General features: G+C 41.6%; 2 protein-coding genes across 2 annotated transcripts; one reads left to right on the plus strand and one right to left on the minus strand.

The window, feature by feature from the left end:
* Window positions 1–635: 635 nt before the first annotated feature.
* Window positions 636–15004, minus strand: LOC5578446 (exostosin-3). Its single transcript, XM_001656917.2, has 3 exons — window positions 14595–15004; window positions 11950–14535; window positions 636–1319 (listed from the first exon to the last, which is right to left on the minus strand). Exons 1-3 carry the CDS (start codon window positions 14742–14744, stop codon window positions 1215–1217), a joined length of 2841 nt encoding a protein of 946 aa, XP_001656967.1. The 5' UTR covers window positions 14745–15004; the 3' UTR covers window positions 636–1214.
* Window positions 15005–15908: 904 nt separating this feature from the next.
* On the plus strand, window positions 15909–16660 carry LOC5578445 (U6 snRNA-associated Sm-like protein LSm1). Its single transcript, XM_001656916.2, has 3 exons — window positions 15909–16064; window positions 16129–16313; window positions 16368–16660. Exons 1-3 carry the CDS (start codon window positions 15938–15940, stop codon window positions 16536–16538), a joined length of 483 nt encoding a protein of 160 aa, XP_001656966.1. The 5' UTR covers window positions 15909–15937; the 3' UTR covers window positions 16539–16660.
* The last annotated feature ends 452 nt before the right edge of the window (window positions 16661–17112 follow it).

Raw genomic sequence — 17112 nt, forward strand, 5'->3', positions numbered from 1 at the left:
TTTTGATTTCCGAGCTACGAAAAAATGCACAAAATTCCAAAGTGTACCCCGTCTAAGGGCGGGGTTGGGTATTAGAGGGTTATAATTTTCAAAATAGTGCGAATCATTTTTTTTTTGTGCAAAATATATAAAACGGTCTATTATATAAAACATAAAAAACTTGTAAGTAATCAAACTTTTTTTCTATCTTTATTAACAAGATTTTTAGCCCTAGGCTAGTTCATCTCGGGACCAACGGCTTTACTTCCCTTCCGAAGGAAGTCGTCACTAAAATTTTTAGTGACTATCTCGGGGATGGGATTCGATCCCAGGTTCTCGGCGTGAGAGGCGTGTGTTCTAACCACTACACCAGGTCCGTCCCCAGTAATCAAACTTTTTTTTTCAGATTTCTTAACCTCACGGTAATAGGGCATATCACGGTATACCTTATTCGTTAACCATCAAGAAATCACCAATTATACTTGTAGTTCTGTTCTATTACAAACCAAAATAAGCCAGTGCCCGTTCAAAGTTGAAATAATAAATTCACACCATTGTTAAATCAATCTTAAGATTCATTTCTTTCCCTGTGATTTTTTTAGGCTATCAAAACTTGGTTAGTAAGGATGGATTTCGCAAAAAATAAACTCGAAATGTTTGGCAGAATAGATGACAATACCTTTATTACATTGAAAGCTAATTCATAGACGGTTACGTAGTATAAAGCGTATGATACGTTTACAACATTCTATTCAAATGCAATCCTTCCACAAAGACACAACACATGATAAAACCTAAACATTTAAATTAACCTAATGTGGCACTGGAAGCGTTAACTAGTAAACATTCAAAGAATATTTGAAAGTTAAAGTTGTACAATTTGTTAACTAATCTGTCAATAAAAAAATGTCCTATAAATATCAAATAAGAGTACCATTTAAAGTGAATCGAAGGTTTAGAATACAATTAAAAATGCGGATACACCTAGCTACTATAAACTGTCGATGTACGCTGCCATTAGAAAGGTTTTATTAATCTACGTCTGGTGTAAGTGGAATTTTGTCCGTGCATAGCTCTATGATTTTTGGTATAACGTTAAAAACGTGCTGGCTGCATAAGAGGTTGAAATCTAGCATATTTCTAGTGGAAATTCCATACTGATTTCTCCTAGTCGCCGCTTGTGAGGTTGTGATGGGCCTGTTCTTTTTAGTGAAGAAACTGTTTCTCGACTTATTTTAGATAAATTTGAAGCACTTCTGCTTATCGTGGGGTATTCGTGTTTTGAAAAGGATGGAATCGGCTCTATACTGCGTGTTAAGTAGCGGCGTGTATCCAAAAACCTGCAAAGAGAAAAATGGAGAGTGAATTGTATATACGTTCCAAGTAAAACTGTTTCCGCAACATCGACATTTTTTCTTAATAGACAGGGGCCAGATCCTATTCTTGGCACTTTTTGTTCACTTCGACATGGGAGGGGGTTCAAAAGCTGTTGCGCTTATATATTTGAATACGATTTGCGTCGCACTGAAGTGCTTCTCAATGCAATGTTTCAGAAATATCGGTTGAGAAAAAAATCCCCATGTCAAAATGAATCATAAAAGTGCCAAAGTATCCTACCTACTACATTAGACAATAAATATTTACATCTAAATTAGATTTTATTAGAAGTTGCCCAAACTAAACTACATTTATTTTTGGATAATTTCTATAAAACAGCGTCCATTTATTTATTTATTTATTTATTTATTTAACATACAAAGGTATCGACCGTGATGATTTTATTTTGAATTTATTTATCGGCATATCGGTCTATTTTGCTCGAAGTAAGAGGGAGCATGGAGAAGAAAGCAATGAATACTAGATGGATAGGTACCGTAAGGGAACGGCGAGAGAAATTTATTTTTTTTTTTTTTTTTTTTTTTTTTTTTTTTTTTTTTTTTTTTTTTTTTTTTTTTTTTGTCGGTAGCGATAGGGGTAGTACTGGCACTCTTAATCTGCCCTAAGCTCCTTCCCAGCATTTGCTTTTATAAGCCTCTATTGCGTTCATCACACAGACGTTCCTAAGCAATGTTGCTCAAATGGTCACTGTGTACGCTAGCAGCAATCAGCCCTTGCCGTAGTTTTGCAGTCTAGTTGTTCAGACTACTATCAAACTATGATAAGGCCTGAAATGCTACTAGAGTGGTTAAAGTGAAGAACGAAATAGTTTTATCAAAAGGTCCTCATTCCCCATTTCATTTCATCACTCACTATCATCACTTTTATTTTTGACACTATCACGTATATCACCGATTATCACTCATCAACTTTCGTAATACACTTCAGATATACTTTCTATTATATCACTTTTCACATCACACCATTTTCATATAAATCTGTTAGCATTACCATCTGTTAGCATTACTAAATAATTAAAAGATGTTCAATTTAACTGTATCATTATTTTTGTTGCTGCAGAGTCATTACTATTCAAACTACGATTTAGCACTATGATCAAGAGAGTTACATTAAACAAAATCACTTCGATCCATTCTTTTGCACTCGCTGTCATTAACACTTTTATCATGCACGTTTAAAGAACTAGGCAATTAAGTTTATATTCAGAAAAATGATTGCACAATGTATTATGGCCATTATTAAATTAGTAGAGTTCACATCATTATTATTATATTTTTACCAAAACTATCAGAATCACTTCCACCTTAATTTTCAAATTTTCATCACTATAGATTTAATTATAAAATCACTATTAGCACCTTCACAATCACTAAATTTAATAACGACGAGTGTAACGCACAGTTCCACCAAACACCCATTCTTATGTTGCATTATAAAACGATTGATCACACGTTGGCTTCGAAACTTAACCACCATTGCTGATTAGTACAAAGGATGCCACAGCTCGTGTAAACGAATTGAAACATCAAACAACCAGCACTGGTTTATAAGTAACTAATGAGCCCTGGCGGTCCCTCCGTTCGAAGAGGACCTGATAATATGCCGAAACATATTAACAGATCCTCCACCTGAATGCAGCCGTTTCATGATAAATCATGAACCGTTGGAGGTGTGCCAAAGTATTGGGAAGGTGATATGTTTCACAGACGGGTATTATTATGGTGCACCTTCTACTTTGGCACCGTCAAACCCTGTGATCGTGGCCAGGGAGGTACCGTAAGGGAACGGCGAGAGAAATTTATTTATTTATTTATTCATTTATTTGTTACATCAACAAGCAAAGTGAGGCCCCAATGATGTTGATAGTTAAAAACATACAAATCGAGACAAGAAAGGTCAAATCTACAAATAACACATATGGAAGTCAAGAGCTAAAACTTAATCTAATGCACATTCAAAGTCGTTGTCAGTTGTTTCGTCCAACAAAAAAGGATAAAATCTTCGACGTAAGAACTCACGAGTGAGATGAAAGTCGAAGATTGATGCGACTCGGTTGAAAAGTTTTAGTAATTCCCACCGTTAGTACTGTAGTTCGTCCGTCGGAGAGGAAGCCTTAGGAGCGAACTATTGCGGAGCAGTCGTGGTCGAGCATTCAAGTCGATTTGTTCCATGATTGACGCGCAGTCTATTCGTCCCTGAAGCGTATCGGCGATCGTCAATGCTCTGATTGTGTCTCTTCGCGTGCGGAGTAGCTTGAGATCTATTAGTTGGCATCTGCTCTCGTAACTAGGTAGGCGGAACGGATTCGTCCACGGTAGTTTGCGAAGCGCAAAACGTAGAAAGCGGCATTGAACCGACTCGATTCGCTCGGCGCCGTTGTTGTATGCAGGACACCAGACTGCAGAACAATATTCCAGAGTGGAACGAACGAGGGAGCAATAAAGCGACTTTAGGCAGTAGATGTCCGTGAAGTTTTTGGCGATCCTGAAGATAAATCCAAGGGTTCTGCACGCCTTGTCTACGGTGTACGACACATGCTGCCTGAAAGACAATTGTGAGTCCATGATGACACCCAGATCTTTCACGTGATTAACGCGTTTGATAATCGTCCCATACAGACTGTAGGCGAATAGGGTCGGCTGCTTCAGTCGTGAGAACGTTATAATTGAACATTTGACTGGGTTAACTACCATCCTATTAATAGAGCACCAGTTAGCGAAAGCGTCAATCTGTTGTTGCAAAAAGAGGCAGTCGGTTATAGAGCGGATCTGTAGGAAAATTTTTAGGTCATCAGCGTAAGACAAACGAGGACCTTTGATTAGCAGATGAACATCGTTGAAATACAACAGAAAGATCAACGGACCCAAATGGCTACCTTGTGGGATGCCAGAAGAAGCAGAAAAGCTACTAGATTTGAAATCGCCAATTGACGACCGATGAGGTACGTCCGGAACCAACATAACAAATTGCCGCTGACACCAAGTCTGTCGAGTTTTGCGATCGCGATAGCGTGGTCCAGCTTGTCGAATGCAGCAGAGAGATCGGTGTATATGACATCCGTCTGCGTACGTTCCGTCATGCTATTTGTGATGTAGGATGTGAGGCACAGTAAATTAGTGGTAGTTGACCGGCCAGCAGTGAAACCATGCTGGTCGGGGCTGAGATACTGCTGACAGTGTGAGAGCAAAGGTTCCATAACGACCAGCTCGAAAAGTTTAGAGACGGAACACAGCGCCGCAATTCCTCGGTAGTTATTCACGTCGCGTTTACTTCCTTTTTTATGTACTGGGAACATGTAGACGATTTTCCAGCAGGACGGAAAAGTACCACTGGAAAGCGACATTTGAAAAAGACGACGGAGAGGTACTAGCAAGTTATCGATGTGTTTTTTTCAGGAGTGCGGAAGGGACACTGTCTGGCCCCGGATTATTTGAGGATTTGAGCTTTGAAGTGGCCTTGATGATCGCGTCGAATTGTACGTCGATAGCACTCAACGATTGACAATTCAGAGGAACATAACTGGCTGCGCGGCTTACTTGGTCCTCGGTAATGCCCTCATCGTTGAATACGTTGGCAATTCTGACAGATTTCTTGCGTGGTAGATGCGATTTCTCCGTTTTGCTCCATAGAAGACGGAAGGTCAGATTCCTTACGTTGTTCATTTACAAATTTCCAGAAGGACTTGGGCTTATTTTTAAGTTTAAGCTCTATATCTCGCTGGTGCTGAGAGTAACATAAGCGACTTAATCTTTTATATTCGTTAATGATCCTCACATAATCGTCCCTTAGAGAAAGCGTGCGATGCTTTGTTAGTTTCCTTAAAGCGGCTCTCTTCTGCGACTTAAGTTGGCGAAGCTCTTTTGTTTGCCAGGGAGGATGTGCGTCTTGAAGATGTATGGGATTTGGTACATGCCTGTCGATGACATATGTGAGAACATTTGAAAAAGTAGTTGCAGCGACTTCAACATCGCGGGGGTCAAGAATAGTTGCCCAATCGATACTTGACAGGACATCTGCAATGCTACGATGATCGGCTTTCACAAAGCTGTACGAAACAGAGGCGGGGCGATCGTCGAATTCGGATATCTGGTAACCTTCAATAGATATCATCAACGCAGGATGATGAGCGACATCTTTTAATAAGGCGCACGGAGCCTCGGAAATTATTGGTGCTTTTTCCTGGAAACTAACGCAACATAGATCCAGACTACGGTTATTTTCATTGACAACGTGATTGATTCGAGTCAATATGGCGGCACTGTAGCTATCCAACAGATTAATCGCACAGGCATGGAACGACGAGCACTCGGGGTCCGAATAGAGGAAACCGCTGTGAGACGGTTTCCACGAAACACCAGTAAGATTGAAGTCACCGACAATGATTATTTCGTCCGTCGGGGATGCTGGCTCCATTATAGAGAACACAGATTGACAGTGAGCATTAATAAGTTCGATGTCGCGCACCCGATCGGGTGCAATGTACAAGGCGCACAAAAACAATGTACGATAGATAGCCAGACTTGTTCCAAGCACCTCCACAGGCCGTTGTCAAGAGCTTTCACTCTCAGTCCAGAGCGAACCGCCACAAGAACACCGCCTCCGGTGCGTTTACAGCTATTGTTTGGATTCCGATCGCAGAGTCAAGCCAAGTCTCGGTTAAGACGATAATGTCGTAGCAGGCATCCAAGACGGCTATGCGACAATCGTCGATACCGTAAACGTACCATATTTGACGCGGGTCCAAACTTGACGCATTTTCTAATTAATGTTATCATAAATTAATTCTAGATCAGACTAGCACTCAAAAATGTATTGCTTAATCTTTATTTACATGTTATTGAAGGATTCCAATCGAAAAAAGTTTATATTTGATTGATAATAGTTAAAAAATAAAATTTATTTGAAAATGCATCCGACAAGTGCGTCAATTTTTTCATTCCTTAGTGAATGTGCTAACTATTGTTGATCAATTTTCGTGAAATTATTGTGCTGTTTAACTGCAATATAATCAACAACAGTCAGTAATATTATTTTATTCATGAATTGACGTCGAAAGTTTTCTACTTTTAAGCTTTAAGACATATTGTTGTATGAAAATCTTGTGCGTCAAATTAGGCACACAATGTTCCTAATTATTTGCTATTTTGTTCAGCATGTTTTGTTGAATCGAAAATAGGAAAATAAATATTTATGGTGCTTGCATTCAAAAAATCCGTCCGCAGAACAATCCGAGGCTTTATGTAATCGGATGTAAAGGGTCATCCATAGATTACGTCACGTTTTTAGGAAGAGGAGGAGGTTCAAGGAAACGCAACGATTCATACAAAATATTCGCACTTTTCATAAAATAAATGTGGCCAAGGTTGAGAGGGGTTGAAAATTGTACAATTTATCGCGGTTTATGGACGTCCCCTAATGTTTCAAGGAAGCTTCAATAAATGCGTCAGGAGGTGAGGTGTAGCTACAATGATTTGTTTCGTATAATTTATACAATAGGGGGTGTGTCCATGAGATACGTGTCACAAAAACATACCATTTTCTACAAAAACCCCACCCATTCGCCCTACTTCACACTTTTTATATGGAGCCTTCAAAAAACTTGTATGATTCGTCACATCTTGCAGAACACCTCCTTCCCCCTAATAATATGACGTACTTAATGTATGACCCATATATGGTTCTCGATCTATTTCGAGGCCCATACTGCCGTTGGTTCTACGCATATTTGTCCCGCGGTCCATAAGGGTGACATAGAACATGGGACAAGTAGGCGTAGTTCACGTGTTATAAGTAACGAAGATTATCAAACGGCCATTTTTGGAACCGATTGTTTTCGTTCTAGTTTTTGACCAATTTGTCCTTATTTTAGCAACTACCTTCCCCGTTCCAGCGCAACATAGTTTTCAAATCTTTCCCTTGTTTAATATCACGACGAAGATACATTAAACTAAACAATAATGCTCAACTATGGATTGAACTCAATCGCCGGTTTTACTTTCTACACTAACTAAACACATAGCTAAAGTGACTACCGGATGACGTCATTCAAAACTTTTTCCAAAGGTTCTAACTTTTATGTCCTCTCTAAAACGCTTTTTTTCAATTAATTGAACTATTGAATACTGAAACTGTTGTATATTTTAAACTTTAGCAATTATTTGTAAGTGCGTCAAATAAGGAACATAATGCGTCAAATTAGGCACATTGAAGAATTGATGCGTCAATTAAGGAACCTAATGTGTTCCACAAAAAGTCAATCAAACATGAAGAAAAAATCGTTTAATATTTTTTTACTGATTTTTCCCTAATTCTATAATAGTTGAGCTAGCATAGATTCAAATTTCAACAAAATCGGATAGATTTAGACGATTTGACAAGTGTTTGAATTTAGAATTTTCTTAACCGCGTCAAATATGGTACGTCCACGGTACTTGTATTCATGCCGCCAACATTTTGGTAATACGCGCCCATTTATTACGTAACGCTGAAATTTAAAATTGAAAAATAAACAAGTATAGAGCATTGAAGCATAGCCCGATGGTTCCTAACTGAGTAGCCCCGGCCCAAGTTGCAAAAAAAGAAGCAAAAACGAATAAAAATGCGTAATTAGTGAATTTTTCAATGTACGCCTAGGCCACCCAGTTGTGAACCACTGTATTTCGCTCTGTCAAAGGTGTTCATGGTTCATTTTTCACGTGGCGTTCTTAACGGATCTATGGCATGATTAATGAACATTTTTGTGTCAATTAATTTGAACTTGAAGTGAAAGCCAAACGTGGAAGCGAGTGAGGGAAACGCAATAACTGAGTGAGTGTTTCCCATGATTGGTGCAAGGAACGGAATTAAAGTCTGCTCACTTTGAATTTGTCCGCACAAAATGAGTGATTTCTCCGAGATAAAAAAAAACCTACATCTTAGAGCATCATTTTGTAGCACTTTTTAAGGTTTAAAGGAGAAATTTATGAAAACATATTTCTCAGCTTTTCAGTTGAGTTTTCTAACTTTTTTCCCCTCTTCTTCTTTTGGCATTACGTTCTCAATGAAACAGAACCTGCTTTTCAGCTTAGTGTTCAATGAGCACTTTCAAAGTTATCAACTGTGTTGCCATTATCGCATTCGTATATCGTGTAGCAAGGTACGAAGATACTCTATTCCCACGGAAGTCAAAGAATTTTTTAACGAAAAGATCCTGATCCGAACATAGTTTCCCCTCTACCAGAACAGTACTCATACGGATTAGGCTATGGTGCCCACTTAAACACTGTTTTTTTTTTTTTCATTATATTGTGGCGTGGTAGTTTTTTTTGAAGCTTTTTCCTAGTTATCACTCAGTCTCGTAGGTCTCTCCTGATGTATCAATTTCTATGTTCAATTATTGTATGTAATGTTACCTATTTTCCTATGAAATACACGTCCCCTACGTTAGGTCGTGGATTTCCTCCGTTTTTAGTATGATGGCTGTTCTATGTTGTATTTCTCATTTATTGATTATTATTTATAATTAATTATCAATAAAACAAATCAGGATCGTCAAAAATGTAAATTATATTCATAACCAACCCCGATGGGAACTTTTATCGTATGCTGACAGGGAAGAGGGGTTTGCTTTTGCTTCTGCAAGCCTGAAGCGTCTGAACTCCATGTTAGGATCGGCTCACAACAGCATCTGTTCCCCATGTCAGGGGCGGCTGATCAACGTCCGAGTGCCAGAGAAGGACTCTAAGCTAAACTGCGCACTATGGCCCAGCAAGCCAGCCGTAAAAAAATCAAGCAATGAATAATCAACGAAGACCACAGCGACGAAAACGGTCTAGTGATTGTAAGCTCGGTACGTGGAAATGTAAATCTCTCAACTTCATCGGGAGCACATGCATACTTGCCGACGTGCTGAAAGACCGCGGATTCGGCATCGTATTGTTGCAGGAAGTGTGCTGGAAGGGATCAATGGTGCGAACGTTTAGAGGTAATCACCATCTACCAGAGCTGCGGCAACACACACGAGCTGGGAACAACTTTTCTAGTGATGGGTGACATGCAAAGGCGCGTGATAGGGTGGTGGCCGATCAATGAGTGAATGTGCAATTTAAGAATCAAAGGCCGATTCTTCAACTTCAGCCTAATCAACGTGCATAGCCCACACTCCGCAAGCACTGATGATGGCAAGGACGCATTTTACGCGCAGCTCGAACGCGAGTACGACCGCTGCCCAAGCCACGACGTCAAGATCATCATAGGAGATGTGAACGCTCAGATTGGCCAGGATGAAGAGTTCAGACCGACGATTGGAAAGTTCAGCGCCCACCGGCTGACGAACGAGAACGGCCTACGACTGATAGATTTTGCCACTTCGGTACAATCTAGCGCAACTGAAACAACCGAATGTCGCCAATGCGCACGCGCAGCATCTTGAGGCAGCGTTGCCGGATGAGGGCGAGCTCGATAGGGCCCTTCTTGAGGACTGCTAGAGGACAGTCAAAGCAGCCATTAACGACGCTGCCGAAAGCATTGTCGGCTATGTAGAACGGACATCCAGAAACGATTGGTTTGACGAAGAGTGCCAGGAGGTTTTAAAGGAGAAGAATGCAGCGCGGGCTGCAATGCTGCAGAATGGTACGCGACAAAACGTGAAACGATACAGACTGAAGCGGAAACAGCAAACCCGCCTATTCCGGGACAAAAAGCACCGCCTGGAAGAGGTGGAATGCCAAAAGATGGAGTTGCTGTACTGTTTTCAAGAAACGCGGAAGTTCTATCAGAAGCTCAACATATCCCGAAAAGGCTTCGTGCCGCGAGCTGAAATGTGCCGGGATACGGATGGGAGCATCTTGACGGACGGACGCGAGGTGATCGAAAGGTGGAAGCAGCACTACGATGAACACCTGAATGGCGCAGAGAACACAGGCACAGGAGGTCAGGACAACGAAGGCGATGGCTACGTCAGCACAGCGGACAGCGGAAACCAACCAGCTCCCACGATGGGGGAAGTTAAGGATGCCATTCAACAGCACAAGATTGATTAGAGCAACGATGGACGGTGTGCAAAACTGCGTGAAGATGTCGAGCGAACACTCCAGATCGTTCGAGTCTCGGCGGAACCTATGACAGGGCGACGGACTTTTGTGCCTGTTGTTCAATATTGCACTTGAAGGTGTCATGCGAAGAGCCGGACTGAACAGTCGAGGCACAATTTTCACGAGATCCGGACAATTTGTTTGCTTCGCGGACGACATGGATATAATTGGGAGAAAATTTGAAACGGTGGCAGATTTGTTCACCCGCCTAAAACGCGAAGCAACAAAAGTCGGGCTAATGGTGAATGCGTCGAAAACAAAGTACATGCTGGTTGGCGGAACTGAGCGCTACAGGACCCGCCTAGGAAGCAGTGTTGCGATAGACGGAGATACCTTCAAGGTGTGGACGAGTTCGTCTACCTCGGATCCTTGTTGACGGCTGACAACAATGTTAGTCGGGAAATACGAAGGCGCATCATCAGCGGAAGTCAAGAAAGATTCACACCCGCACCAAATGCACAATGTACAAAACGCTCATAAGACCGGTAGTCCTCTACGGACATGAGACGTGGACTATGCTCGAGGAGGACTTGCAAGCTCTTGGGGTTTTCGAACGCCAAGTGCTAAGGACGATCTTCGGCGGCGTGCAGGAGAAAGGCGTGTGGCGGCAAAGGATGAACCACGAGCTCGCTCAACTCTACGGCGAACCCAGTATCGTGAAGGTAGTCAAAGTTGGAAGGATACGCTGGGCAGGGCATGTTGCAAGATTTCCGGACAATAACCCTGTAAATATGGTGTTCGCTATGAATCCGGTCGGAACAAAAAGACGTGGGGCGCAGCGAGCTAGGTGGATTGACCAGGGGCACCAGGACCTGGAGAGCGTGGGTCGCAATCGAGGATGGAGAGAAGCGGTCATGAACCGAGTGAATTGGCGATATATTGTTGGCGAGGTTTTATCAAGTTAATTGATGTAAAGCCAAATAAATAAATAAATAATACCAGATGATTTATGACGCGACAATAAACAAATATATTATGATGTGATACCACCACGGCTGGACATGTATTTGGTTCCCATGTAAGTGCTAATGGGGTAAGCCCACATTACGCGAGCATAAAACTAACAAGAAGCCAGTTGTCACATCTTGTCTCAGGCAAAAACTTGTTTGAACTTATCCGATGGATCCGCTTATCAGCTAAAATTATGGATTCGAAATTGAAAAAAAAAGAAGTTTTTTCGATAATTTCTCCTGGCTGTACAGTGTACATACTATATAGGCTTTTCAAGGCTTCAAAATGATCTGAATGTCCTTCGCGTTCCATCTACGATAACTTTTACAAATTTGTTTGGATTTTCATTAAATTATTACCGGTGAATAAAAAATTCTTCCGTTGGTACAGAATTATCATGATTGGTAATTATCACGAATGAAAAGTGTAAATCTTGCGATTTCTGAAACACTGAATGTTGTTTATTGTAAACAAAAAGACGGGAATGGGTTTTTAGCATAAAATAATGGAACAAAGACAATTTAATACTTCAATTTAAAGTTGAACTTACCTTCGTAAAGAAGTTGATGCATTTATGTCGCTCTTGGAAATGTGTGTCGTCTTCACTGAGTGACACAGGGCAACCAGGGCAGCGGAATGTCCACCTAGAGGTCACCTTTACCGGTGGTTTACGCGTCACGTGTGACACTAAGAAGTTCATCGCGATGTCCTCGCAGTTCATATATTCGTCGACCTTATCTCGTATTGCTTGCGGTAGCGTGTACGTATATAGATATGTGTAGTACTTGTGAATGAATGCTGCCCCCGTTAGCACCATACTTAGTTCACAGCTATAATTGGAGTTGTAATTCCATGCGTCCAGTGTGTTAGTGTCCCAAGCATGGAACCGCCCTGGGAATCCTACGACGCGATCACGGTGCTCACGCCACACGCGGAATCCGAAAAGAATCTCATCATGCCTCAAATGAGCATCATCATCGACCGAAAGAACTGCCTCTGTTTCTATGGCATCGTAAGGAAGAAACCGATTATTTAACGAATTTCTCGGTGCTCTTACAACATGAACTGGTACACCAATATCGGGCCAACGAAGGTCTTCCAGAGGTGGTTTAGGGGAATTCCAAACGACTATCACTTTGTGCAAGTACGGTAGACCGTAGAGACGGCTGAGCGAATCCATCAAGACCTGTTCGCGCTCGTAGGTTAGTATCACGATGGTAAATTGTTCACGGGGATGATTTCCCCCTAGAGATTCTCCAAACTCTTTTCCTGCACCTCCTGCTCCTTTCCCAATTGGACGGAAACCCATATGTGATCCAATAAATTTGGCATCAGATGGTAACACTGGATCGAAAGGTAGCTGAGGGTACAAAGCGAATGGATCTGCCCAATCATTCCAAGCTTCGCGAGATTGTATCAAATGAGCGGTATAATTTCGACGAAAAGCTGGACTCGGGTAAGGCGGTTCAATAGGTCCGAGGGATTCTTCCGGTTCAGTATCCAGCACAGGATCGGATTTTAGTGGAATGAAGCTTGAGTTGAACACACTGTGTGCCACTACCGGAGGAACTGGTTTTGGTGGAATTCCAAGGCGATCTCTTAAGCTAGCGATAATGGTATCAACAGTTGCTTGCACTGAACTTAAATATCTTTCCCAAATGAGACGCCCTTGACGACGCATGCTTAGAAGATCGGCATCCGAAATAGCTCTCAGCAGGAAATGAAGCTCAGTTATTCTAGCTTTCGGTAGCGATACAGCTGCTCTTCGCCATTCAATCGTTTCAGCATATGGGAGTTCAATTTGATCCCCTCCAAGAATCACCGGAATTGCACCGGCCCTAAGAGCTTCATACAGTCGCGCCTGCAACAATGTTGAGCTGATGCTGTTTCCTCCGGGTGCCATCAGCAACGTGAACGTTGCCTCCTTCAATACGGACTTTCGGGAATTATCAGTTCCACAAAGCGACCAATCTCTAACTGTGGAAGGGTCTCGTTGTTCTGTCGCTGGAATACATTCAAACTGCAACAGGAACTTATCCTGTGTATGCCCCGATGACATCTCTTTCAAGTGTTCCAGTATAAAATCGTCAACGGTTTCGGCTTCGTCATCGACGTGATGCAGGTTGGATTGATTCTGCACATTCATTTCGCCTTGGAAGCTTAAAAGATATTTCCTTCTCGCAGGCAGCATTGCACTGCATTCCTGCCATACATCTCCACCTGGTGGTCCCAGAATCGGAGGCACTATCAGATCGAAGCCTTTCCTATATTGCCCGTCTTCGAAACTTGATTGCACCAGCATTGCCCGACCGGTGTCGGCGTTTCGGAATATGTTGCCCGTTCCAATGCTCAAATCACGACGGGCAAAATTAAGTAAAATGTGATTCCGTCCATCGCCTCCCCAAAACGGTAGTAGCTTCAGTTTTGTCACATTTAAACTCGAGCCACCGGGCTGCTCTCCGTTTTCTAGATTTGTCACTCCGTAACGGTTATTACGGATAGTTTCTTGCTCCGGCAGTGCCTCACCAACCAACACCAGGAAAATACACGCTTTTTTGGGATCATCCGTTAGATGTGCATTATATCCCAGGGTTTGTTTGATGGTCGTTTTTAGAAATCCATCAACATCGTATCTCGAATTTACCACCGAACTGACATCCGGATCATACAAATACACCGGAAACCCGGAAGTTAAACTACACCTGGAATGATCAAAGCAGGTACTCATTTTACATTCTCGCACCGATGCCCTTGGGATAGGTCGATTGTGTTCCGGCACGGAAAGTGAGAACAGTGCTTTTGGCAGAGCCAGTTCCGGAGTATTTCGGAGCACTGCTTCGCGTTGGGCTACTTGAGCTTGTTCAACCGATATTTTTAATCTTTCTAGCTCTGTTTGTTGCCGGGCTAGCTCTTGCTTCAGTTCGTCTATCTTTTGATTATACAACCCAATATCCGATTGTAATTTCTGACGCCGAGCCTCTAAATCTCGCAGCTCCAAGGACACGGTTCCCTTTATCCGAAGCATCTCGTCAATCCGCAGCTTTAAATCAGCAGCCTTCAGTGGACTCACCTCGTCGAATGCCTCCAACTGCGATCTTGACCGATGGATGTCATTGCTGGGGACATTAGATTCATCCTGAAAGATAATCCTTTTTTGAAACAACAGGATACTGCAACATATATGACAATACTCACGTTCAGCAGAAGATAATAAAATACAAACGTGGCGAACAGAAGACATGCTGCTATAACTATTCCGATGCGGTACAACTTCATGTGCTTCAACCAATGACAAGGACCGCCGGAAGATGAGCTGGTTCCTGCCAGCGCTTCGTAATTCGTCATGATTCTTTCTACCTTCTCCTCACTGCTTCATGTTGTCGAGCACAAACAAACCCAAGTTGCAGCCGCGCGGAAACAAAAACAATCACTATTATCACGTTTCTTGAACTGGGATGTATCCGAAAGTATTTGTTTAAACGCAATTTAGCAATAGTCTTGCAATTTATTTCGTATAACCATTTTTTTATGAACTATTTCGAATAATTCGATTGGCTGATCAACTTTTTGATGTGTTTTATTTACATTTGTGACATTTCGCTGCCCTGCAGCACTAATAAAAAAATAAAAATAATCTCGCGTAACTTTTCAAAAAGACCTCAGAGGCTTAAATGGACCAATGCACGAGTTCATTATTTGACGTTTGAGCGGTGCCGTGTTATTTACGTGACCATGGCAACGAGTGAATTCGGCACCGCTCAAACGTCAAATTAGTGAACTCGTGCATCCGTCCATTGCCAATTTCTTTCACTAGGGTTTATTCACAAATTTCATAACGCCGAAAATGACCATTTTTGACACCTACCCACCCCTTCGTAACGTATGGACCAATAGTGGTTATCACGCCCAATGGTATGGGTGCCCTAGTGTAGATGTAGTTGTGAACCTTAGAGGAAAACAATATGCACACTGTCTCGAAAAACACCCAGAATCCGAGTGTAAATTTTTCAAATTGGGTAATATTCTCATATGCATTTTGATGAGTCTAGAAAGCGTGTGCAAGTTTCTTTGAGGAAAAAAAAAACAAACTGTGTATGACGAGCGTATGCTAGTGTACGTGTGTTCCAATGTCACTAAGCTCTATGCACGAGTTCACTAATATGACGTTTGAGTGGTGCCGAATTCACTGGTTGCCATGGTTCCATAAATAACACGGCACCGCTCAAACGTCAAATAGTGAACTCGTGCATCGGTCCATTTTGTATGGACACTCTACAAATTTTGTATGAGCTGTAACATCACGAAGACACCCACCCACCCCCTTCAGCGTTATGAAATTTGTGAATAAGCCCCTACTGGAAGGTTAAGATGAAATTTTCATCTTGCCCACTGTAGCTTTTTTCCGTGTGAAGCCTCCATCAAGACTGTCATTTTATTTTCATTGGGTGTTGGAAAGGCCTTTACAAATTTAAAAATGACATTTTAAGGAAAACAAAAAGTTGGTTGTTTTCTTCTTTGTTCTCCTTTGTTTACTTTAAATGTTGTCCATTTACCGCTGTGTGAATTTCAATACGAAACTATCTCTTTATTTTTGTGGAAATCTGAAGCGAAACAAAATGGAAAATCCTCTATTCGGAACGGCCCATCTTCTGGATGAAGTTGATAGTAAGTATCCACGTATATCTTCCTAATAAACGCTATAATTATTGTACCGCTTGTCTTCAATCAGAGAAACTAATGGTTTTGCTGCGTGACGGTCGAACACTGATTGGATACCTGAGAAGCGTTGATCAGTTTGCAAATCTGGTTCTTCACCGGACAATCGAGCGGATACACGTCGGCAATGAATACGGCGACATACAGCGCGGGGTTTTCATCATACGAGGCGAGAATGTTGTGCTCCTGGGTGAAATTGTGAGTATCGAAAGTTCTTAAGATCTGGCTTTATTATGCCGCATTCCATTGCAGGATCGTGAGAAGGAAAACAATCTTCCTCTGAAAGAAATATCCGTCGACGATATTCTGGATGCCCAACGAAGAGAACAGGAAGCCAAGCAGGAAAAGCACCGACTGATATCAAAGGCTTTGAAAGAGCGAGGATTGAATATGAACTCGGAGCTCACGCAGGATGAATTCTAACCGATGGAAGAGGTTGTCTTATTCCATTAACTTAGGTTACGTTGTGAAATATTCTTGAGTTTATGGCGTTTTTATGTTTCTTTTAAATCTACCTTCAATATAATGGAACAGCATGTAAACGAGTTTGTGTATAGAATGTTTCTGAAAAATCGAGCATATTCCCTAACGCAGGACTAGCGGCAAGTCTCTTTAGAGATTTGGTCAATCTCTGGTATTTAAATGCAAGTGTCTATTTTTAATACAAAGTCTATAGGGGTATTCACTTAACGGCGTAAATTCCTGCGTATATCGTGATAAACTTGTTATCTTAAATATTTCACGAAATTGCGTTAACTGCTTAGGAAACATTTCATGTTGTTGAGATTCAACAGCCATCCGATCTAAGAATGCGCCGGTCATTATAGCAACCGTCATAAAATATGTTAGGGGTATTCACTTAAAGTAGCGTAAATTGAGATATTGGCGATGAAACGTTTCAAATGAAATATTCCTGTTCTGGCTCCAGGCGATAAAAACAAAAAATCTATAACCTAGTTACCCAACAAAACTATCAAGCTTGTCAACAGTTTGTTTA

The sequence above is a fragment of the Aedes aegypti genome, chromosome 3, assembly GCF_002204515.2.
Source record: "Aedes aegypti strain LVP_AGWG chromosome 3, AaegL5.0 Primary Assembly, whole genome shotgun sequence".
NCBI classification, from domain to species: Eukaryota; Metazoa; Arthropoda; class Insecta; order Diptera; family Culicidae; genus Aedes; species Aedes aegypti.

Excerpts from the sequence above, each read along its gene's own strand:
- LOC5578446 (XM_001656917.2), bottom strand. The coding sequence starts at position 14,744 with ATGACGAATTACGAAGCGCTGGCAGGAACCAGCTCATCTTCCGGCGGT. Across the intron at positions 14,536-14,594 it reads TTTATTATCTTCTGCTGAAC|GATGAATCTAATGTCCCCAG; the intron begins GTGAGTATTGTC and ends ATTATCTTTCAG. Across the intron at positions 1,320-11,949 it reads GCATCAACTTCTTTACGAAG|GTTTTTGGATACACGCCGCT; the intron begins GTAAGTTCAACT and ends TTCTCTTTGCAG.
- LOC5578445 (XM_001656916.2), top strand. The coding sequence starts at position 15,938 with ATGTTGTCCATTTACCGCTGTGTGAATTTCAATACGAAACTATCTCTT. Across the intron at positions 16,065-16,128 it reads TCTTCTGGATGAAGTTGATA|AGAAACTAATGGTTTTGCTG; the intron begins GTAAGTATCCAC and ends GTCTTCAATCAG. Across the intron at positions 16,314-16,367 it reads TTGTGCTCCTGGGTGAAATT|GATCGTGAGAAGGAAAACAA; the intron begins GTGAGTATCGAA and ends ATTCCATTGCAG.